We start from the raw sequence: 23953 nt of genomic DNA on the forward strand, positions 1-23953 counted from the left end.
CACAACGAGGCTGAGAAAGCCCATCTTTAATCTCAAGCACAGAGCAGGTTGAGTGCAGACTAGACTGGAGCCAGGCAGTGAGCTCTCCAAGTCCCCCGGTGATGAGCTTCCTCAAGCAAGGCTGAACTTCCTAGACATCCCCAAATAGCACCACCCACTGGGAGCCATGCGCCCAAAGGCTCAGCCTGTGAGGAACATAATTGCTCATTTAAAATTTCCGTTTTACGTTTTTTTTTCCCATTGAGTGTTTAGCCTACATACATGTCTGTGTGCCTGGTACCTATGGAGGTCAGAAGTGGATTTTATATACCTTGGAACTGGAGTTATGGATAGTTATGAACCACCATGTAGATCCAGGAACTGAATCCGGCCTCTGTAAGAGTGGCAAGTGCTCGTAAATGCTGGCCTTCTAACTAGCTCAACATTTCTCAACATCACAACAATGAAGGCATTTGTGCAGCCCTTCCAAGTGTTTGAGTGGTACCACAAAGGTTTTCCTTTTATTTTTTTAAGCTGCTCACATAAAAGATGCCAGTATTCAGTGTGTGATACAGGTAGTAAATCAATAAAAAGATGGTTTATTTAAAAAGTAGCAAATATTAGTTTTACATGATTTCAAAATCAACATGATTATAGTTCAAACTGCTATAGACTTTTCTGTTCACTCTTCCATCTTATGCTCACGGTCACAATGTCCAGTAAAAAGAGGTTGTGCAGCTATTCCACGGCTGTTGACAGATAACAAAAAGATGCTTCAGATTGGTGGCACTCCCCTCTTATCACTTCAGCAACACCCCCACCCCATGACTCACTGATTCGGATTTAAGCTCCTAACCCCTTTAAGATGGCCATTATACTAAAACATTTCTTACAGGCGTTACTTTCTCCCCTGAAACAAGGAATGTCCAACTTCTACCAGGTAAGCCACTACTTCCTAGGTGACATTTTTATTTACTGCAGAGCAAAAAGCTGAAGACACTAGTTAGACTGAGTGCTGGACTGGAAGGGAGCACCTCTCACCTGACCATTCTGCAACGGTGTGTCACCAGTCTGCTGTAGGCATTGTCTAGGTCAGTGACAGTTGCAGGACTCCAAAGTCTCTCACCAACAGCACTTGCCCGAGGCCTGAAATTTAAAATATGTGTCTCCCAAGGCAATTTAAGCCATCTATTTAAGGAAATCCTTCAGAGCTTTCCTACTTACATGGAGAATAAGAGCCAAGGCATCTTTTAAGTCAGTTGGATCCCTTTAATTCCTTACCATAATCTTGGAATAAGGTTAGTTGCATCCACAAATTCTCCCCATAGGCAAGCTTCTCCACCAATGACAAGTTGTTGTTTCTTCTTCTCAGACCCTGCATTAGAATGGTTGAAGGGAAAGAAGTTAAGCTGCACAACACTGGCTTGCTTTCTCTCTGTAGTCATCCAATGCTACCTTTCCACACCCTACACCCTGTAGGCAACAGAATCTTTACTGCCTCCTGACTTGATGCTATTCAACAGACAGAGGCCTGTGCTGAGCCAGGAGGAGGTATTTTTCATACGGTCCTGCACAAACTCCTTTGGACACCTCCCCTCACTTCCTATTAATAGGAATATTAGGTGGAATATTAGCTTCATTTTAATAGACTATGTCCACTTATTTTTGGTTTATATTCCTTGGCATTTAATAACAAAACAAAAAAAAAAATAGGGAGTAAGAACTTTTTGTTTTGTTTTCTAGACATGGTTTCTCTGTAGCTTTGGAGCCTGTCTTGGAACTGGTTCAGTAGACCAGGCTGCCCCTGAACTCACTGAGATCTGCCTGCCTCTACCTCCCAAGTACTGGGATTAAAGGTGTACACCACCATTGCCCAGTGTCTAAGAACTATTTTTGATAATTATGTTTGATCCTCAAAATGCTTTGTAGAGAAAGTCATAATTTTCGGTGGATCAATATTTTTGATTTTTAAAATCCTAACATTTTCTAAGCTAAAGACTAACATACAAAAACTGTATAAATTAGAACTGCTACTATAAAGTGACTGAAGACCCAGGACTACAGAGCCTAAAATCCACAAAAGCAAATGGTAACCTTACTTAGATATCTTACAGTGTTAACACACTCAAACATCTCTCAGATACAGAAAACAACTCCATGAAAATGGAGGCAAATTTAAGTGGGGGTGGTCTACTTATGTATTCATTTTATTTAGACTAGCACATGGTTCCTTTCAGAAGTTAAAATGATACCAAAGCTTTATTTTTAATAAAATCAAATAAATCAAATAAAATCAAAGACCGGACATAAAAGGGATAATAGGCTTCCAGGTTAGATTTGGGAAAAGAGAATGCAAGTTATGGAAGAAACTAGCAGTAATGATGGTTGCTTTACTTACCTTGAAAATTAAGAGGATCTACTATGTAGTATTGTCTCCAGTCTTGGCCATAGCTAATGATGTCTAAGTACCAAGGAGCAGAAAGGATTGCCTTGTAGCCAGATGACGTGACTTCTCTTAGCTCCTCTAAGTAGTTTTCACCCTTCCACACTTCAACCACTGTGTCCGGCTGAAGCTACAGGTGTAGATTGCAACCACAGTATTAGGTCTAGCAAATACAAACTTTAAGGCCTCAGAATCAGGAGTAGTAAACATAACTTTCTAAGATCTTAGAAAAAAAAATCATACATCCTATTTTCCTTTTCCTAACAGTCAGTGCCATATGCTATTCACTCGCCATTTTCATTGCTATTCAATTTTTCATCAATCCTTAAAACTGGATATTTAAGTTTTGTCTAGAGCTAACACCTCAGAGATGTAAAGAACTCAGGGCAAGATGTGCACCTTGATCCTATTCCCACCACACTAATGTTCTATGTAACTTGGAACTGTGATATTATCACAGCACCCCCTTCCCCCGAGAGGTAACAGTGTTAGCTGGGCTTGTGAGATACACTACAAATAAATAGTAAGTAATTATGTCAGAAAAAAACTTTCTTCAAAGTGTATATTGATTTTACCTATTTTAAAACCACTTTAACCCTGTGTTTTGAAAAAGCTCATTTGTAGCCGGGCAGTGGTAGCACACGCCTTTAATCACAGCACTTGGGAGGCAGAGGCAGGCAGATCTCTGTGAGTTTGAGGCCAGCCTGGTCTACAGAGCAAGTTCCAGGACAGGCTCCAAAACAATACAGAGAAACCCTGTCTCAAAAAAAAGAAAAAAGAAAAAGCTCATTTGTTGTCTGCTTTGCTCCTAAAACCAAAAAGGAACTTCTCAAAATACTTCAACTCATGAGACAGCAGGAGTTGGGGGGAAGAAATGAGAAGGAAACAGTTTTCACAGTTCTTACCTCAACCTTGTCATCAAAAACCTCTTGCCAAACAATGGATCCTTTCTTCAAGGATTTAATAATATCCAAAATCCTAACATTGAAAAGATTGACAGTTATTTAGGATCACAAAGTTAACACTCTTAAACAGGCATGTTTGCAATGATGAGAAGTATTGTATCTCAGTATAACAGCTATACAGAACCAGCTAAAGTTGGGTAGGACACAAGGTAGAAAGATAGGACAAGGTTAAGGGGTGTGGGAAATGGAAAGAATCCTTTGGGCATAAGATAACCTGAGATATGTCTTGCTGACTAGAGTCTGCCTCCAAAGAACCTACAGAAAATATGCTCCCTTAAAATACCACAGGTAAGATTATTAAGATTAGTGCCATGCTCAGTATAAAAACATTCCTTAGCCTCTTATAGAAAACTTAATTTTTAAATATTGTTCCCTATTTTTGTCTTCCTCATATATAAACTTCCCCTTATATCTTATAGATCACCTCTTTAAACAACGTAATTCCAAAGTCCTCCAAACACTTGCATAGCCTTTACTGAACCACTTAGATACTGACCCCTGACCTAACTCTTCCTGGATGCATCTGCCCTTCCTTGTAATTGAACTCAAGTATTTCACTGTGACCCCCAGGGGACGCCTCAAGGCAGACGATTTCAACACTGAGCTTGGTTCCCTATGCTTTTGACACATCTTTATAGAACAGTCCTTCTCAACCTTCCTCCTGCCACTTTGGTACAGTTCCTCATGTTGTGGCCCCCAACCATAAAACTATTATTGTTGCTATTTCAGAACTGTAATATTGCTGCTGTTATAAATCATAATGCAAATATCTGATATTTCCAATGGTCTTAAATGGGTCATGATCCAAAGGTTGGAAGAAAGGAAACTAACACCTAGCCTGATATGTCGAGTCAGTAAACATTTAGCTATTAGCTGGCACAGATACCTAGTTAGGCAATAACAAACACTTGAAAGGGCAAGAAAGAGACTTCACACAAAAAGCTAAATAGGAACAGAGTGAACTCTGAGCCTCCCAAATAGAGCAGAGCAGAGCCTGGAAAGCCTGCAGCCTTCTTTTCTATGCTGACCTGCTGACCAGCTAGGAATGGTTTTGAATCTGCAAATATCTCTCTCTCTCTCTCTCTCTCTCTCTCTCTCTCTCTCTCTCAATAGTTATTGCAAAATGCTCCTCATTTTAAAGAAAACAGTGTATAGCACTTCTTTTAGTGGGGTTTCATGTCCCCACTTTTGTAAGGAGTGAAGAAAATGAAAAAGCAGAGAACTAAGTTATTTACAGCTTAAACTTTGTACAAAAGCATTGATAATTAGACTTTCCAGTGACTTACTTTTTAATATAAAAAGATTCCAGTTTTGTAAAGTCATTGCCAAACCCTTTTTTCTTCATGAAATTTTGGATTTTTGGATTTGATGACCTTAAATAAAACAGTGAATGAAATGTTACAGACATTGTGATGTGCCCACTTTATTATCTGACGCAGTGTATATCCAAAATGTCAGTTATAGAGGCTTTAACATATTAAAGAGACATATTATATTAAAGGGACCCAACTTCTTGGTTATGAGTTCCCTTAGTTTTCTAGTGCAAAGTATTTTCCCCCAAAAAATGCTTTTCCAAAAATGACTCACATTTTAAAAAAAAAGGGGGGGGGGTTTCCATACCTACCCTCCATCTCAGCCGCTTTACAAGCTAGGGACTCTGACTTGGACGTCCCTCCCTATCTAGTCTTTCCCCTTTTCACTAAAGCTCTCTTGTCCTTACAGTCTTAGGTTTTTTGACAGTCTCACTATAGTCAGGTTGACCTCCAACTCCCAATACTCCACATTCATTGTCCTGAGTATGGGAATTAGATATGTGCCACCAAAACTAGTTAGAGATTTTGTTACTCTTTTTTCTTGAATCACTCTATAGCCCAGACTTGTCCTTGACCTTAGTTATAGGCATAAGCGGTCATCCAGCTTCTGTGCCCTTGACTCTTCTTCCTAAGCCTTTACCTTGTTGCTCCTCTCAAATATACATTCTTCAATAACCATCTCAAGAATCGCTGAAACCCTTACAAGGAGAGATGTTACCTCCAATCTTTCCTTTCTCAGTGTGGATTCTGTATGTCTACACCTTAAGAACAAAAACCGAAAAAATAAAGAAAAGGTTCAGAGTTAGCATACCAACACTCAAAATCCACTTCATCTCCTCCCAAATGAATGTACTCATCTGGAAACACACTGCTGATTTCTTTGAAAAATGTTTTAAAGAATGTATAAGTTGTATTTAGAGTTGGATTTATAGGTCCAACCTTTTCTATTTGCTTTCTTTCACTGTAACATGGAGTTAGAAGGTTTTTCTGACCTAGAAGAAAATACAGAGATTTATTTTTATAAGCATATTAATCACAAAGACCTGAATTTGCAGTTATGCTATAGATGGTCCTCTTACAATGGTGTTGAATCCCAATAAACTCCATGACTGGGAAATACTCATTTGACACACTAACCCACCCAGGGTAGGTAGCTCAGCATACAACACACTGCAGCATCTGTATTTGTGTGTCTGCTGGGGCCTGGAGTCCTCAACCCTGTCTACTCAGTAATAGCCCGAGCCCGAGAAAAGACCAGGATTCAGAGCATGTTTCTATTGGGGATGAATTCCTCTGATACCATCATAGCAAACCACTATATACCTGACCATCTGGACTTCATGTTGTTGAAGTCATAGAAATTTTATATAGAAAAGCCAACCAGATTCACTTGGCAGTTTCGTCCCAGGAAGAGAGCTGCTTCCTCCATTCCCCGTTTCTGCTTTTACACAGCCTTTGAGGTCTTTTATCCACTTCAGTGACTCACACTTTTTCTTTGAGCTTCAATACATAGCTCAGATTCCCTGCTCAATACAATTAGAAACCCTAGCTGCCTTTCAATACAATCTAACAAAAAACCCAAATCTCCTTCTCTGGTTTCTGCCAGGTCTGCTTGTGGGCCTCCCCAAACACTGTGGCCCCTCTTTCTGGGTTGGGTTACTGAGTTCTGTGATGTGTTTCCAGAATGTTGTTGGTTCTGCTCATTACTTTTCAAGTCTGTGTTGACCCTTCCAGTGTGGAACCTCCAGGGCCTTTCTCTTTACAGTCTGTCCCTTTCACAAAGGGTTTCCCCGAAAGTGGCCCCAATCATGCTACTGCTCTACTCAGAAGTGTGCACTGGTTTCCAGGGTGTGCTGACAAAGTCTGCTACTGTCATCAAGAGCCTCGATGATGCCCTTCCCAGATTCAGTTCCCATTGCTTTCCATGTCTACCGTGATACTCCTGTGTATTAAACAATCGTAAATGCTGGGCCCCATGTTGTGGACCTTCTATTATTTATTTGGTGCTTAGAAATGTTAGCCCCATTTTACAGATGGGGAAACTTGCCCAAGGTTTACTGCAAATGACAAAAGCAGCGTGCGAAAGCAGACAGGCTGGCACCAGACCCCACATTCTTAGTCGCCACCTGTAGCATCTCCTAAAATTTTCCACTCTGTTCCCAATACATACTCTCTTTGAATGCCTTCCCGCATGCTACTCCCTCCGCCAGAAACATGAATATATCTTGTGTTCTCCCAAAAACATGCCTATCAATAAAATGGAACTAAGTTATCATGTTCTACCTATAGTCAAGTTTTTTACTTCCCCAACTTTGATACATGAGGTGGTACCTAGACAGTGACTTACAAGGAACACAAAATCTGTAGTATCTGTGCTACCATTGCATAAACCAATACTTAAGAGCAAAACTACCAAACTATTAAGAGGCAGAACATCTCAAGTGCCCCTTTTTCAACCTGTAAAACAAACTCCTTACCTTTTCCCCAAGACTGTGTATGTCCAGGGGTATCAAATTCTGGTATAACTCGAATTCCTCTCAACCGGGCATATTCAAGCACCATGTGGACATCGCTTGGTGTATAGACATGAGACAAAGAATAGCTCCCCTGTAATATTCAAGTTAAGATGTGCAAGATGGGTTTGGTCCTGGAAACCATAAACAACTCCGTTTGCACTTTGCTGGCCAGTTTTTCTATTATCCTAGGGTAATAAACGGTCCCGCCTAACACTGGATGATTCCCGGTTTCAGAGCAGGAATCTATAAATGGTGAATTTCTGCCCATTGAATTCAAGATTCACTGATGAGACCATCAGTGCCTTCTGCTTCAAGAATGTCCACAGACTTTGATGATTCCCCACAGGAGGCCTCACTCTCTCTGAGGAATGATGGATGGAAAGATGGTGGAAGGATTGGGAGGGAGAGGGAACTGGGATTGGAATGTAAAATAAGATTGTTTGGGGGGAAAAAAGAATGTCCTTAGTTACTTCAACTTTGTGGAAACAGCAAAAGAAGCAAAATGTTTGCCTCCAGAGTGAAACCTTGGAAGACACTGCTCTTCTCAAGTGTGGAATCCAGACTCACCCATTATTACAAAACAGATTTCTTGTCTTCCAATCTCTTTAGGTAATGTCACCTAAAAATTCACCCCCAGACAATAAGTAACTTAATTGTATTTAAATATTTACTCGGCCTCTTGGTGTCACTTAAGAATGAGCACTTGTTCGAATGGTGAAGATCCAATGGAAGATAAGGGTTGGCACCTGTCTCAAAATATAAGCTATACTATGCTCACATTGTAGCACCTTGACCTCTAAGCCCCATATTAAATAAAATATGGGGGACATGTCCATTGATACCGTGGAATGTAACTAGCAAAACCAAGATAGCAGAGAGAGAGAGACAGGACAGCAAATTCCATTGGTTCTTCAATAGTAATTTACAAGAAGAAAAGAATTAGCAGACCCATTAACATCCATAATGCATGGACAATAAGAGGAAAAACATATAGGCAAAAATGAGCATCGATGGCTGATTAGATAAAAACCAAGCTACTTCACAAGTGAGATAAGTCTGGAGTTTGATTTAAAATAGTGGGGGGTGGGGGAAGAGTCTACTAGTGACAGCAGAACTGGTTACAGATTGATGGGGAAGCTGGGGACTGAATGAACTGTTCTGTCCCTCTGTGCATTGGAAATGGCACATGAAAGTAAAGCAGAAGCAGCCACCACATACTTGAGCCCAGATACATAGCAGAGTTGGAACTGTGGCCAGAAGACAGGAGCCCTGACAAGGCACGCGGCTGGATGTCAGCTGGTATTCTCTAGTATAGGGACATTAAATGATGAGACCAACCGTGACCTCCCCAGATCCACTGTTCTCCAGAGTCCATTTGAACACTCACAACAGACACCACCCAAGTGGTGGTACGTGTCTGTGACCCTAGTACTTGGGAGGAAGCAGGGGTCCACTTTCAAGGCCATCCTCAGCTAGCCTGAGGTAGAAGAGACCCTGGCTTGTGTTTTGTTTGTTGAGTGGTCTCTGACTAGTCTTGGCTGTCCTGGAACTCACTGTAGACCAGACCTCCCTCTGGCTTACTGAGGCCCCCCTGTCCCGCCTCCCTAAAGGTATGCGCCACCATGGCAGCCCGAGACCCCCCTCTTACAACAAAACCAGCTCACCTCTAAAATACCTTACTGTCTTTGTCTCGGGGGCTGGGGAAGTAGGTCGTGTGCATGCTTCCAAACCCATGTAAAGTAAATGTACTGTTAGGCAAGTGAATATCTTAACCATTATTCATGAATTGCTCAGGTCTTCTACATTAATCTTTTAAAATATGTTTGCTGCTCCCAGAGATTGTGTTTAGAATAATGTTTATAGTAATAGTCTTACTGCTTAGTATTTGTAACAGTACAAAAAGATTTGTGGAGATAGAATGCTAAGCAGGAACCTAAAGAAGATTTTAAACCACAAATGTCTAACTTTTACACATCGGTTCCATTTCTAAGAAAACCACTGAAGCTACGATATTCTAATGAAGCTATGCCAAGGATTTTTGTACACAGAGACGTGAGTTACTCACTTTATTGCTTAGCTCAGGAAAAGCGGTGCTCTGATAGGGGAAAGACTGGTCATCCACTACGTGCCAGTGAAGGACATTGAACTTGTTAAAAGCCATGGCATCCTGAAAGCAAACATGGGGAGAATTATACACCATAGAGGAATACAGTCTGCATCGTATCTGTCCACATTAGGATTGCTTCCAATTAGTACTTCTCTTCATAGTTTCTTTGTAGTGAAGAAAGAATGACAAGAAAGTATAAACTTACCCTGTGTACTCAAACTGGCAGACCTTTATTGAAGCCCCACACAGAGTGAAGGGTCCAGAAATAGAAATATAGAAATGAAGGGTCCAGGAATATAGAAATATAAAATTGTAAGCCCAAACACATTTTGAAAAAGAATAACAAAAATAATAAAGCTGGCAGCCACTGTTAACCTTCAACAACCTCTTTCTGCCTTAAGAGCAGACATCCTGGCACCTACTGTGTACAGAGTGAAACTTTTAACAATTGTCTTCCGTCTCCCAGCTTCCCAGCCAGGCAGGAACAGCGGACAAAGGTTGGCTTTTCACTATTGCCTCTATGGGACCCTCTGTGTTGTATTCCCTTAATTTTTAACAGTCCTCCTACATGACTCTGTGCTCTACTTTGCAATCTTTCAGGGACAGCGGAAAAGCAGCTGGTCAGCCACAGGCTTTTGCAAACATCCTAAGTTAACATCCTAACATCCTATAACCAAAAGTTGTAAAACTTAAAATGTAATGTGACTATAAGCCTGACCTCTAGGTTGTAAAAGCGCTTTGATCCACACTGGGGCTTGGTTTTACTGTAAGAGGAGGCCCCAAACCAGTGAGGCCCCCATTGCCAGTGTCAGAAGCCCGACTCTGGCTGTGGTCTTAGCTATAGCTGATAAGCTTTGTTTTGTTTGTTTTTTTCCCCATGGTGATTTTTTTCCTTTCATTTTCTGGAATAAAGCTTGCTTCTGGTTTAATAGACTTTGGTGGTCTGTCTCCCATCATTGTGCGACCCCAGACCCAACAAGAGCATAAACATTGTATATAGGAAGCTGTGATATTGTTGTATAAGAGAGCAAGCTTATGGGTGTTATCATTACTTCAAGGTCTGCCAGGAATAGGGGATGAAGAGGCTAAGGCTGTATTAGGGAGCAGAGTACAGGAGAAAGAAAGCATTTATTTAAATACCAAAACTTACAATTCCTATATATGCAAAACCCTGGCATATATTAATATGTATAGGCATATATGGCCTAACATATATGAAACATGATAGCCCTAGCAAGTAAAATCCATTATAGACTCAGTATAATGCCAAGCAAATGCCTAGAGAATGCCTTGATATATTGAATGTAATATATGCAATGAAGGAATACAGTAGTTTAAGGAATAAAGCTAGTTTATTCCTTAAAATTAATTCTTATAAGGATAAGATAATATGGGGTAGATTTGTGCCACCAGATAATACAAATGTATAGCTTCTCTTCTCTGTATCGGGACTAAAGGGTATTGTCTGATGCATCTGGGAGACATTTGGGATGACAGGGTTTTTATTGTCAGAGAAAAGGGTTACAAATTAGTAGTAATATAAACTCATTCATTTTTAATACAGACCAAGGGTTTATAAGCTTTACATAAGGGGTCAGATAATAAATATTTCAACTTGCAGGCCAGATTTCTGTTGCAACCACTCCAGCCAGATTTCTGTTGCAACCACTTCAGCTGATAGCTATAAAGCAGATTGCAACAATGCATGTGCATATTCCAGTGAAACTTACTGCAAAGATAGATGGCTGTGATGTTGAGATAAATATTTCCAGGTATTTTTTGTTGCTGTTATTTGTTTGTTTGCTTTTTGAGACAAGGTTTCTCTGTGTAGCACTAGATGTCCTGGAACTAGCTTTGTAAACCAGGCTGGCCTCGAGCTCACAGAGATCCACCTTCCTCTGCCTCCCAAGTGCTGGGATTAAAGGCGTGCACACTGATGCCGGCTGTTTTGTTTTGGTTTTGGTTTTTGCATGGCTCCTGGTTCCTAACTACCTCCCAATGCAGTTTGTAGAAATTAGGGCTTCTCTTCCCCCTGGCTGGTCATAGAAAGTGGCTTCATGAAATTCTATGACCTATCTGGTCTCACAATAGGTCCCAAGACCCTCCTTCTTCCGGAGGGCCTGCCATGTGGCCTGCAGGGAAGGATTCTGCTCAGAAGAGAAAGGAAGGCCTGCTGAAGCTGCAAGCCTTCTGCGCTTCGCTTAGACCCTTTCTGTCTAAGCACATTCCAGGTGGCACTTGTGTTTTAGCCTTGCCTGTGCAATGAAGACCCCATATAACCCAAAGGACAGATTTCAGGGGCTTCTACATTTCTGGACCAAAGAGTTCCTGAGAGATGGCATGCCCAGAGACGGTGTGGGAGCCCCACTTCCAAACCCCAACCCTATGCATTTCTTCACCTGCAGCCCTTGCAATGTCCTTTATAATAAAGTGCCAGGCGTGTTTAAGTTCTGACAGCCATTCAAGGAAAGTATTTGAACTTGACGGAGGAATTATGGGAACCCTGATTTGTAGTGGTATATCATAAGCATAATTAAAACCCTTGGGGCTTGGGTCTGGCATCTAAAGTCAGAAGGCTGACAGGAAGCCTTGGGGACTTCAGCTTCTGGGATATGACACTATCTCCAGGTAGACAGCATTAGAACTGAACTTGATTTGAGGACACCCTGCTTATGTCCTGCTGAAGAGCTGCTGGCTTGCTGGTGAGAGGAAAAAACAAAAACTTTACATCTTTTCAAATCACAGAAGTCTTCCAGATTAACCGTGGAGTGAGAACGAAGGATCAACACGGTCTCCTGAGCCACACAGCACTGGATTTGACTCTTGGGTTGTACTTAACTAACTACTGATATAGATGCAGAAACACAGCTTCCCAGCTGTCTGTAGAATCGGGAGATATGCCTACCTCTGCCCAAATCTGGGTTTTGAAATACTGAGTACTGAACAAAAGGCCTGAATCTAGACTGAGACTAGGCTGCATAAGCCTGGGCTATCACGCTGCCAAAAGTATGGAGAGATCGAGGGAGACATCTTACAAGAATAAACAAATCATTTTGGAAGGGCATCTAATGGCCAGTGTAGGCTTATATAGGGGTGTTAACAGATTACAATCTATAACCCAGACTGACAAAATAATGAGTGCTCAAATGAAAAAGGAATTCTCTGCCTTACTGTGGAATGTAGAAGGTCATTTACTACTAGTAAATGTAGAGATGATGGAACTAGGGAAATCGCCACTCAGTGATTGGTCAAAGCAATAACCTCCTGACTTAGGTGAGGACCAGCTGTGGGCGAGCACAGAGGAGTCCCCCAATTTCTTCCATAGGGTACTTAATAAGCACAAAATAGCCTAAAGTTAATTTTACATCGGAGAGGCATGGCAGATGCCACCTCAGTCAACTTGAGTGACATCACCCGTAGTGAGACGGAGTGCCACCTGACACTGTCTGGGGACACAGCCCTGCTTCTGCTTGATTTTTGCTCCAGGAACTGAATCTCCTGTGAGAAACAGATGACCTAAGCTGTGTTCTAAAAGTAATTTTCTAAAATACCACACTCTTCCAAAACGAGGAAAGATAACAGCTCCAGGCTGAAGGTCACTGAGGAGACGGAACAGGGAAATACAACACAGATCCTGCTGCTGGGTACTGTACTACCAGCCACGGAATCTGCATTGCGGGTACACTGGAGGGCACATGCTCACAGCTTCCTGCCCCTGACTCTTGCACTAAAGCTATTTTGAGATGTGTTCGTTCTTTTAATAGGAGATGCAAACTAATATTAAGGTGTTTTGAGTCTCCCATAGCATGGACCCATCAGGCATTATTAATTGGGACAATCAAGCAAATATGAGTTTTAAGTATGTTTAACAAATATTTAAAATTTTTAAATCATAAACTTTAAAGTCATATAATCTTGATGAAAGAATATAGGGAAGTTCTTTGTAGTCTTCTAAAAAAGTTTAAGCGGCTTAGAGAGGCAACTGGCAGATGGTAGTGGGGACAAAGCAATGAAAAGCCCCCAGGAGGCCTGGAGAGATGGCTCAGAGGTTAAGAGCACTGACTGCTCTTCCAGAGGTCCTGAGTTCAATTCCCAGCCACTCCATGGTAGGTTACCAACTGTCTATAATGAGATCTGATGCCCTCTTCTGATGTGCAGATAGAACACAGTATACATAATCAACCAACCAATCAATCAATCAATAAAAAGAAAAGCCCCCAGGAAGAGAGTTATAATCAACTCTTTCCTACCCGATACCCCAAGGTTCCATATTCTTCCGGAACATTTCCAAAGGGAAAAAGCCACTCCCTGACCCTTTTCTATGTCGCTTTAAAAGACAATAGCTAGAGTAATCTGGCCATGTTTCCAGGTTATGTCTAGACCCCTGATTGACAAATGGGAGCATGTATTTGGGCCAATGGCAGTATTAACATTGTCTTTCTCATTTATTGCTGGTTATGGTGGCATACATTTCTAATCCCAACACTTGAGAGGCAGCGGATCTCTATGAGTTTGAGACAGGCTTGGTCTAAAAATGAGTTCCAGGATAGCCAGGACTACACAGAGAAACCCTGTCTTGAAAAACCACCAAAAACAAACCAAACAAACAAAGCCAAACTGCCTTTCTCACTAAACATAGTCATACATACTGATAATCCCATGGCTGAGGCAGGAGGATTGGGAGCGTGAGGGCAGCCAGGCTTAAAATAAAACAAAAAGTTCTATAAGTCTTGGCCAAATTCACATTGTCTGTGAAAACACAAGGGAGATCCACCCAGGGATGCTGCCATTCCACATGGGGAAACATTCTTCCCCAGGGAGAAATCTGGAAGCCCGGTGCTTAGTCTTAGGACAAGAAAACCAAGTCCTCTCATTCCAGCCTACTTGACAGAACAAGAAACCTGAAGAAGGAACCCGAGGGGCAGATCCTCAGGATCAGCAAGGGATGTGATAAAGAAATCACCTACCAGAGTTTTAAAAATTGTCTTCATGGGCAGGTAGTGTCTAGATGTATCAATTAAAATTCCTCTGTGAGCAAACCTTGGTAAGTCAGTAATACTGGATTCGTTGATAGTGAACTAGGAGAAGAAATAAATTTTGATGAGTTTTAGAATGTTTTTCTCAAGTTCAACAAAGACTACAACTATATACAAGTACTGGATAAAATTTTAGGACCAGGGACTAGAAAGAAGGCTCAGAAATTAAGGGCACTGGTTGCTCTTCCAGAGGTCCTGAGTTCAATTCCCAGCACCCACAAGGTGGCTCCCAACCATCTGTATTAAGATCTGGCACCCTCTTCTGGCCTGCAGGGATACATGTAGGCAGAACACTAAATATATATATATATATAAATAAAAGTTAGGACCAAAAAATGCATGAAATTTGTAAGCTAAATATATTGAGAAAAGAAAGCTTCAGCAGGACAGCTGGGGAGGCTACATCCAAACAGCAATGTCTGTCCAGGTTCAGTAAGACAACAGGAATACTTACGGCTCCATACGAGTCTTGGTAAACTAACTGGCTAAATGTCTCTAAGCCTGGGGGAAGCAAAAGATATTGTGTTATTTATAAGATTAAAAGAAAAAAATGAATTCAAAGTAATACCCGAACAGGCTCATGACCGCAGGGTGAATGGTTGGAGCAGTACCGCATCCACTCTCCTCCCACCGCCCTACAGCATCCTTTCACGTGCTCCTATAAACCTGCTGATGCTTCAAAAGCCATAGGCATGGAAACTGGGGGAGACAGATACTTGTTCCTGAAGGTGGCAAGAAGGAATTGCTGGGCCCAGACCAAAGCTGGGCCACTGGCAGCCATGGAATGTTACAGCCCAGTGTTGGAGCTTGGCCCATGAATGGAATAATGTGAGATTTCTGAGTGCTTCTAAGAAAACAAGAGTCTTGAGGCCTCCGTTTCTTCAAAAACACAGAACTGATCTTGGATTATGCCTTTGTGCAGTGATAGGAATGTGTTTACTTCAGATTTTTCATTATGACTGACTAGTGTTATTTGTTTGCCTGCCTCTATGGAAAAACACGTTTCTGCTATTGGCGGCTTACCTGCCACATGAGCCAGGGCTGCCCGCCTCTTTTACACTCTGATGGTTGTCATATGAGTGAAATGTCTGATGCTCTGAATTAAACACACACCCTTGACTGAAAAGGTTAAATATGATTGAAAGGTTAAATGACGAAGTAGGAACACTGAGTACTGAAGACGGTTTGCATTTCTGAGCTGGCAGTTCAGACCTGAGAAGATGAGGCATGCTGGACGGATGGACGCCCAAGGGCCTGGCTTCAACACCTCAGCTGCCTGGCCTGTGGCACTGGGAATCTCTGAAGTGAGACACAAGGTCTCTGAGGTTCAGGGTTGAAGGCATCTAAGTGCTTGGCTAGTTTCTCATGGCAAATGAAGACAGACCCAGGGTTGGGGCATCATTTTGCTGTGCTTGATTTTACATATGATAACATCCCTCTACTAGAGACAATGCACTTGTGCAGAACTTACCTCGTAATGCTCCCCAGACTCTGTTGGCCTTGAGGAAAGCCACCGGTTCTTGCACAAGTAGAGAATCTATAGGGTAGGATTGGTGAACTTTGGTTAATCCTTGGTATTTTCCCACCTTCTTTCCTCTTCCCTCCAGTATGCCTCAACTTAGATTCCTTCGACTCAAGATGTCCCAGCCTGCCCGGCCCAGAGACCTTGTGTCTCACTTCAGTGAATCCCAATGCCATAGGCCAGGCAGCTGAGCTGTTCAGGCCAGGCCCTTGGGCATCTGTCCCTCGGCACGCCTCATCTTCTAACGTCTGAACTGCCAGGTCAGAAATACAAACCACCTTCAGTACTCACGGTCTTTATTCATGCTTCCTGTTTCCCCCAAGGTGAGTTCACTCCACTTTTCTTATTTTCGTTCGTCCTACCTCCCTTCCTCTGGATGTCATCTGAAATTGGCTTAAGACTTGCTTTCTAGCTCCCTTCACCTTAGTCCAGTTTCATCTCAATAAATAAGTCTGCATTCTCCAGGCTTACAGGGAGGGAAGGAACAGGCCTGAAATTCCACCACTCAGGATTGAGGCATGAGGATCATAGGTTCAAAGCCATCCTGGGCTAAATAGGAACCCTGTCTCAACACAAAAGCACCCACGAGTATAGAGTTCCAGTTGGCTGGGCTGGACCAAGGGGGCCTTATCCTTCAACCATTGGAATCATACTCTGCCTAATGACCAGCAGTGATTTTAGTATCAGTGGGGCCTGGGGCAAGTTGGGCACAGGGGGTACAGACCCTGAAAGCTAAAGGTATGTCAGGGACAGACAGAGAAGGGGCACTGGCAATTGGAGCATGATGATTTAGCATCATATCACCTAGACTGGGTCAGCACCTTCTACCTCCTGACTGTCAGGAGGCAGGTCCTGGCAGGCAAGGAAAAGATGTGTGTCAGTCATGTGACAGGTTCAGCTGACAGTCTTCTACCAGAATAGCTTTCCTAGGCAAAAGACCACAGTGCTGAGTAAATGAAACGCCAGACTCAGAACTGTTTTGCTACTTTGAGTGCAACTAAAACAGGCCCCCTTTTCCCTACAATAGCTGAGGTCTGGCTTATATTTAAAAGGACCCTGACTCAACTCATCGAATCATATATAGCAATTAGAAGAATTGCCTGCTAAGTATGCAGATACATAACTATAGAATTTTAATTTCAAAACCAAATTATTAAGTCAGATAGTGACTCCCCTTTGTATTTGTTGGGAGGTGGGTAAAAGGTGATATCTTGACTTTTTAACTATCCCCTTCTGAACTGTGAACACCTTTGTTTTAGAGGGTATCTATACAGACATCAATAATTAAAATATTACTCAAACACTACTTGAGGTGCCCACCCAGTTCTCTGTACCTCCCCCAAATGACATATCTACAGGTCTTTTCCTGGGCAATTGTGTAATGAAAAAAATATAATATTCTTTATCTGCAAATCCCTGTGTATTGCTGTATTAATAGTATACTCCTCTCTATCCTGCACAACTTCCTTTGTCCAACTCAGCAGTTTGTTTTGTCTCTCTGTCTGTCATGTGAATTAACGTTTATCTGTCAGTCAGCCCTCTACCAGCTGACAGCAAGTTCGTTTTGTTTACAACTCTCCATTACAGGTAAGTGTCTTTGGTGTATGTGGCTCCCTCTCTAAAGGAGGAACTGTTTCATGTCTAGTGCTCAGGGTATGCCTGTCTTTATTTTTAATATAGGGGGTTGGGAGTCTGTACTTGCAGTGCTGGCAAATTTCCTAAACACCAACCGCAGGAAGCTTCCTTTTGAGAGGAGCTGACTTAAATAAAAGCTTGGACCCTCCAATCTTGGTGCATCCTATTTCTAGAATCTATGATAGGTTGTATTGCTGATGGTAATGAGCAGCAAAGTTCCCTTGGCAACACGGTGGCCATTTCTAGCTCAATTCAGATTGCAAAACCTACTTCTTATAGCATCTGCATGCCCATTATCCGCTGAAATCATGTGGCTAGCACTGGTAAATTACCTATTCCTCTCCCAAGGACAGCTACAGAACTGAAAAGAAATGAAACTATTTTTCTAAAGGGTGCAATAAGAAAGCTCATCTGGGAGTTGGAGAGGTGGCTCAGTGGTTAGGAGCACTGGCTGCTCTTCCAGAGGACCTGGGTTCAATTCTCAGTACCCACACCTGTCTGTAACTCCAGTTCCAGGGGACCTGATGCCCTCACACAGACACACATGCAGGCAAAACACCAACGATCACACAATAAAAATAAAAAAGACTGGCTCAAAAACAAAGGTAAATAAATAAGTGGAATGCTAATAATAAACATGTTTTGTTTTTAAAGTTCATCTGTTAGAGGTACGGGTGTTTATCCACGTGTAGAGGAACAGTCTAAGGACAAAGGGGCCACTCTTTCCTCTTACTATGTGACGTGTTGTTCTTCCTGTTTCTACACCCAATTCCCTCTTCCTGGCACTTGTCTTACAGTACATGTGTCTCTGAGTCCTTGGCCCACTCCACACATTGCCAGGCAACACAACCTACAGAGAAAGTATGCCCAGGCTGGGGATACAGTCCTGTGGGTTAGCTGGACTAGTATGCCTTCAAAGACCGATGTTGGAGGCGGGAGAGATGGCTCAGCAGTTAAAGTGCTCGGTGCTCTTCCAGAGCACTGCAGTTCAGTCCCTAACACTCAAGGCTGGGGGCTCACAACCACCTGTCTCCAAGTCATGGGATCCTATGCCCTCTGTGGGTGCCTACGGGCATGTATGTGCATGTGTACACACACACACACACACACACACACACACACACACACACACAATCTTTTAAACAGACAAAAGAAATTCCATTGCCTCAAAAATTAAGATTAGTTTAATTCTACCATACAGTGGTAGAATACCGAGGCATCAGAAATTATACCATAAAAGAATAGTTAATGAAGTTCATACTTATGTAAAAATAAGTCAAAATCCACATATACAAAAACTTCCATTTTCTGTCCTTTTTTTCCTTTGAGATGAGGTCTGACTCTAGCCCTGGCTAGCCTCAATTCATTACAATCCTCCTGCCTCAGCCTCCCCAGTGCCATACTCAGCTTATTCCCATTTTCATATTAATGTTTGCATCCATGCAAAACATTTGCTGCAAACAACATACATGCTGGACGCCTGAAATGGCCATGATGGACAGGTGCGATCTCCTTCCTTCTGTGCCTCCTCCCGAACTTCCAAACATTCTACAAAGGCTACATTTTATGATAGGTACTTACAAGACTCATCTGAAGACAGAGTAGGGAAGAAGTCACATTGTGACTGCAGGGTAATTGAGACCTGAAGTTGATCTAACTGAGCTCCGTCTTGAAAATTAGCAGGGCCATGAAGCCTCTTGTGGAAACCAAAAATATAGTTGTAATATCTGTGGAAGAAATTCATTTCAATAATGAAACCAAATCATATGTATGTGCTAGGGGACACAGAGGTCAGCTCTCGAGTCTCTTGTGCCAGCTCATGTCTACCCAAAGACTTCCTTGGGGTGTTTTAAGGACTGTTAGGACAGGGGTTCTTAAGCTGTGGGATGGAACCATTGGAAAACACACATTTCCGATGGTCTTGGGAACTGAAACACTGCTCAGTAGCAAAATCAACAAAAATAAACTTACGGTTGGGGGTTCCTAAGACCATTGGAAATAATTTGTTTTCTGATAGTCTTTTTATAGCCAAGTTGAGACCATCTTTTTTTAAAGTTATATTAAAAGGAGCTAGGGTATAGCTCAAGTGGTACAGCTTTGCCTAGTGGGTACAAGGCCCTCCCAGTATGGGGTGCGGTGGGGTGGGGGAGAGGGAGGGAGGGACCACTAACCAGCTTTAAGATCTGAAGTCTGAGTTAGGGGCTAGTTAGCCTTCCAGTTAACTGAAGGATTGAAGCTATTCTTTAAAACGGGTGTTCTGGGTCAGGTGTGGTGGTCCGTACATTTAATCTCCACCATGAGGGAGACAGAAGCTGTTGTGAGCTTGAAGCCAGCCAGGGCTGCATAGTGAGACCCTCTTTCAGACAAAAACAAAACTAAAAATGGTGCCTACTACTTAGTAGGTTTTCTGAGCTGAAGAAGCAGCCACAGTGAGCAGCCAAACTATCCCTACAAGAGAGCGTTGTTTGTGATGGGGCTTGGGCTCTTCATGACAGAAGCCACTTGCTGTGGAATAATCCTTCTGCACACTGTAAATGTGTCTCTATGATTGGTTCAATAAACAAACTGACTGGCCAATACCTGGACAGGATCAGGTTAGGCGGAAAGCCAATCTGAGAATGATGGGGTGAGGAAGGGTGGAGTCAGAGCAGACAACAGCCAAGGAAGTAGGATGTGTAGAAAATGAGGTAACAAGCCATGAGCCACGTGGCAAAGCATAGATAAGAAATATGGGTTAAAAGGTTAGCTAGTAATAAGCCTGAGCTATTAGCCAAGCATTTATATTAGGTCTCTGAGTCAGTTCTTTAGGAAGCTGCTGCCAGCTATTTGAGAGCAGGCGATCTAGCCTGGAAAAGCTCTAACTACAGCCACAGAATTCTGAACAGCTTGTATGAATGTTCACTATGCAGAGTTCCCTGAATACCCCTGCATATCCAGAGACTTCCAACCCTTTCTACCTACCATCATGCTTGCTGAAGTTACTGGGCCACAGCTGCACGATCCCAAGGTTTAGTCATGTTTCATAAGCAGCTTCCAAACAATGTCAGGTGCAATTACCAGCCGCTTCTCATACAGGGCACAAATTAGTTGGGCAAACCCTTCAGGGAATAATTGCCAGCACTTGTTTTGGATGCCAAGCCTGTTTTCAAACCACCTCACAGCTTGTTCAAGTCCTTGTAATGTTGTATCCATTATTTAGTAAGTAATGCCTGCTCAAGCTTTTATCAGGGCAGAAGTGGGAAAAAAAAAAAAAAAAAAAAAAAAAAAAAAAAAAAAAAAAACTCCAGCTCTACAGTAAGCCCTAAAGCAAGCAAGCACGTTTTAAAAAGCTATCCAGTCCGGCAACTTACAATCCCAGACATCTCAATACTACCAGCCAGCCCCTTTGGGATATCCCGGAACTAGCCCTATAGACCAGGCTAGCTTCCAACTCAGAGATCCGCCTGCCTCTGCCTCCCAAGTGCTGGAATTAGAGGCCTATGCCACCACATCTCAATACTACCAGCCAGCCCCTTTGGGATATCCCGGAACTAGCCCTATAGACCAGGCTAGCCTCCAACTCAGAGATCCGCCTGCCTCTGCCTCCCAAGTGCTGGAATTAGAGGCCTATGCCACCACAGCCCGGCTTGTGTTACATTTCCATGCCACCTGGACCACAAGCATTCCAACCTGTTAGCAATTCAACTCCTAAAAAGCTTATTAGAGCAGGTTTCCAAAATAGGATGATAGTATCCCCTAAGTTACACAAATGATAAGGAAAAACACTAGCCTCAGTGCCTCTTCAGCAGAAGCCTAGATACCACAGCTTAAAGACCCACCCTTGACTTTGTCTTGCAGCTGTTTGGTGTCCTACAGGCAAAAGTGGGTTCTGGTTGAACTCACCAGTCACACACAAGATCTGGCAGGGAAAGCAAGCTGCGCACAGGTGGCACCAAATTACAGTTCCCTGGGGGGCAGTCCCACCCACAGAGGTCTGGCTGGCATCGAGGGGACAGAAGGTGGCACATTCAACCATCACTGCAAATGCAACCTAGCCTGTACTTGATACAGTTGGCAACACATGAGCAGAGCCCCTGCCTGGGGGCGCAGCGCACTCCAGAGAGCGGCTCAGCTCCGAAGGGCTGTAAAAGATGAAGAGCTAAATAAGGCAAAGGGTTTTAGGGAAGGGGGGGTTGGGAGCGTGGGGGTGGGAGCCAAGTGTTGAGGAACAAGAAGAAAAGCAGATATTTATCTAAGAGCCCTTTAAAAGGCCATTTGAATGCCTAACATTAGGGACGGATGTGTTTGGAAGGATGAGATTTCCCACAACGCTCCAACTTAAGGTCTTTCTTCAGACTTGGTTAAATAGCTCAGAAGTTGAGAGCCCTAACTGCTCTCACAAAGGACCTGGGGTTGGTTCCAGTACACGCACTGGAGGCTCACACCAAGATTCCATGTCCTCCGCATCTACGGCTACCTCCAGGCTCAAGGTACACATAAATTCGTGAAGGCTCAGATACACTTGGAAGAAAAAAAAAATTGAAGAGATAAAAGATATCTGAATTGTTGCCACATATGGGGAGAAGGGAACAGAAAGCGACAGTCAACACTGGGGAATACCTTAGGCCCTCAAAGGGTCCTTAGGCCAGATGCTCTCTCTCATTGGCGGCTCACTTTTGAAGGTTGAGCCACCTTCCCCTCCTGGTCTCTGAAGCCATCTCAACCGACCTTCTGAGGCTAACAAACTGGCTCAAGCATCCTGCACCCAGACCAGGGACCCTGAGCACCCAGGGTGCGCAGGAAGCATCAAGGACAGGTCAAGCATTGGGCTTCGGTCTGCATAGTTTAGACCTGCCATGCCATCCTCCAGACATGTGAGACCAGGTTGCCTGGTGGTCCGACTCTCTGGCCCAGGTCCCCTCCGCGCCGGGTGGGGCTGTTTACCTCCGAAACGCTTCCTGCAGCAGCGGGCAGGAGGGGCCCGCCGTGGAATTGGGGCCGTGGACGATGAGGAAGTTTTCCGCTGCGATGTTCAGCAGCTTCGGGGACACCTTCACGGAGCTCGGCCAGGGCCACAGCGCTGGTGTCTTCTCGGCCGGGGCCTGAGCCGCCAGCGCCAGCAGCACCAGCAGCAGCCCGGGAGCGCGGTGCGGGGACGGCCGCATGACTGCTCGGCGGTGTGTCCGAGCAGTCCTCGGACCTGCCTCCTTACCGGGGCTACAGGGAAAGAAGCGTCCGTGCCCCGGTCACCAGTCAGATGACCAAGATCCCGCCCTGCCGGGGCTCCGCCTCTGAGCCCGGAGCAGCCCGGAAATTGGTCTGGGCGGGTACCAGGCAGCTGCGCACCCAGCCGGGACATCCCGCTGGTGCCTGTCATGCCCCGGGACCTCTCTGCACTAGACCTCAAAACAGGCACTCGGGCATCACCTGTTTCTTCCTCTACTCTCCCAACCCCGGCGGTGTTTTTGCCACAAAGTCTAGATGGTTTGTGGGCTCTGATTGATAAAAAAACAAAAACAAACAAACAAAAAAAACCCAAAAAACCCGGGTCAGAATTCTTTGGAACTGATGGTAGGTTACAATTTATGCATGGAAAAAAAAAAAAAAAAAACAAAAAAAAAAACAAAACAAAACAAAAACAAAAACAAAAAACAAAAACCGGACAGGGAGAGAGCATTGAAAACTTCAGAAGGACATGATGGGCCACGCTTATATTAAAGGAATACAAGGAGAATATTTCTGTAGTGGAGATTAATGTCAACGTATCATTTTCCCAAGACATTTAAAACGATTAGATAGAACGAAAATGCACCAGAGATTACAATAAGTCTAATCACAGTACGACTGATGGGAAGATAACTTAATAAACAGATGTTAGACGATGGCACAGAATTAAGAGCTCTCGGTGCTCTTCCAGAGAATCAATTTTCAGTACTCACAACTGCCAGGAACTCCAGTCCCAGGGACTCAACATCCCTCTTCTGGGCCCAGCGGGCGCCAGGCATACATGTTGTACATCGATTACATACAGACAAAACACGTGTAAACACAGGATAAACTAGAAAAAAATTTAAAAGGAAGATGGTTAAGTAGTTCAGAATTGTGTTGTGTCCCACAACAGCACTATTAAACCTGAGTTCTCAATACCCTCATCCCTAAAAAAAAAAACAAGAGGGAATAATCCACTTATAATAAATTCCTCAGAGTAACTTACACATTAATTTGTGACAGGCCTCTATGTAATATTTGGAAAAAAACACATCTACATACAAACAAGGTTACAAGACCCTGTGTCTCCTCCCCCATCTTCTTATTACTTCTTACCCTCTCTTTCTCCAGTTATGTTGTCCTGGCAGCTACAGGGATCAGGGCCAACTCCTCACAAGAAAACACATGTTCAACTCAAAGACATAAAATCAGGGTCCCAGTGAAGAGGCGTGATTCCACAACCTGTCTAG

The 23953-nt window shown here is 43.2% G+C and overlaps 1 protein-coding gene across 1 annotated transcript; it reads right to left on the reverse strand.

The window, feature by feature from the left end:
* Positions 1–549: 549 nt before the first annotated feature.
* On the reverse strand, positions 550–22711 carry Hexb (hexosaminidase subunit beta). Its single transcript, XM_051183024.1, has 14 exons — positions 22440–22711; positions 19098–19243; positions 15831–15896; positions 14814–14860; positions 14291–14401; positions 9282–9383; positions 7178–7307; positions 5512–5692; positions 4674–4760; positions 3328–3400; positions 2378–2552; positions 1261–1354; positions 1021–1125; positions 550–728 (listed from the first exon to the last, which is right to left on the reverse strand). Exons 1-14 carry the CDS (start codon positions 22658–22660, stop codon positions 662–664), a joined length of 1605 nt encoding a protein of 534 aa, XP_051038981.1. The 5' UTR covers positions 22661–22711; the 3' UTR covers positions 550–661.
* Between the last annotated feature and the right edge of the window lie 1242 nt (positions 22712–23953).

This window comes from Phodopus roborovskii, unplaced genomic scaffold (genome assembly GCF_943737965.1).
Source record: "Phodopus roborovskii unplaced genomic scaffold, PHOROB, whole genome shotgun sequence".
Taxonomy (NCBI): Eukaryota; Metazoa; Chordata; class Mammalia; order Rodentia; family Cricetidae; genus Phodopus; species Phodopus roborovskii.

Excerpts from the sequence above, each read along its gene's own strand:
- Hexb (XM_051183024.1), bottom strand. The coding sequence starts at position 22,660 with ATGCGGCCGTCCCCGCACCGCGCTCCCGGGCTGCTGCTGGTGCTGCTG. Across the intron at positions 15,897-19,097 it reads TCTGTCTTCAGATGAGTCTT|ATTCTCTACTTGTGCAAGAA; the intron begins GTAAGTACCTAT and ends CCTACCCTATAG. Across the intron at positions 9,384-14,290 it reads AGACAATTTTTAAAACTCTG|GATGCCATGGCTTTTAACAA; the intron begins GTAGGTGATTTC and ends GTTTGCTTTCAG.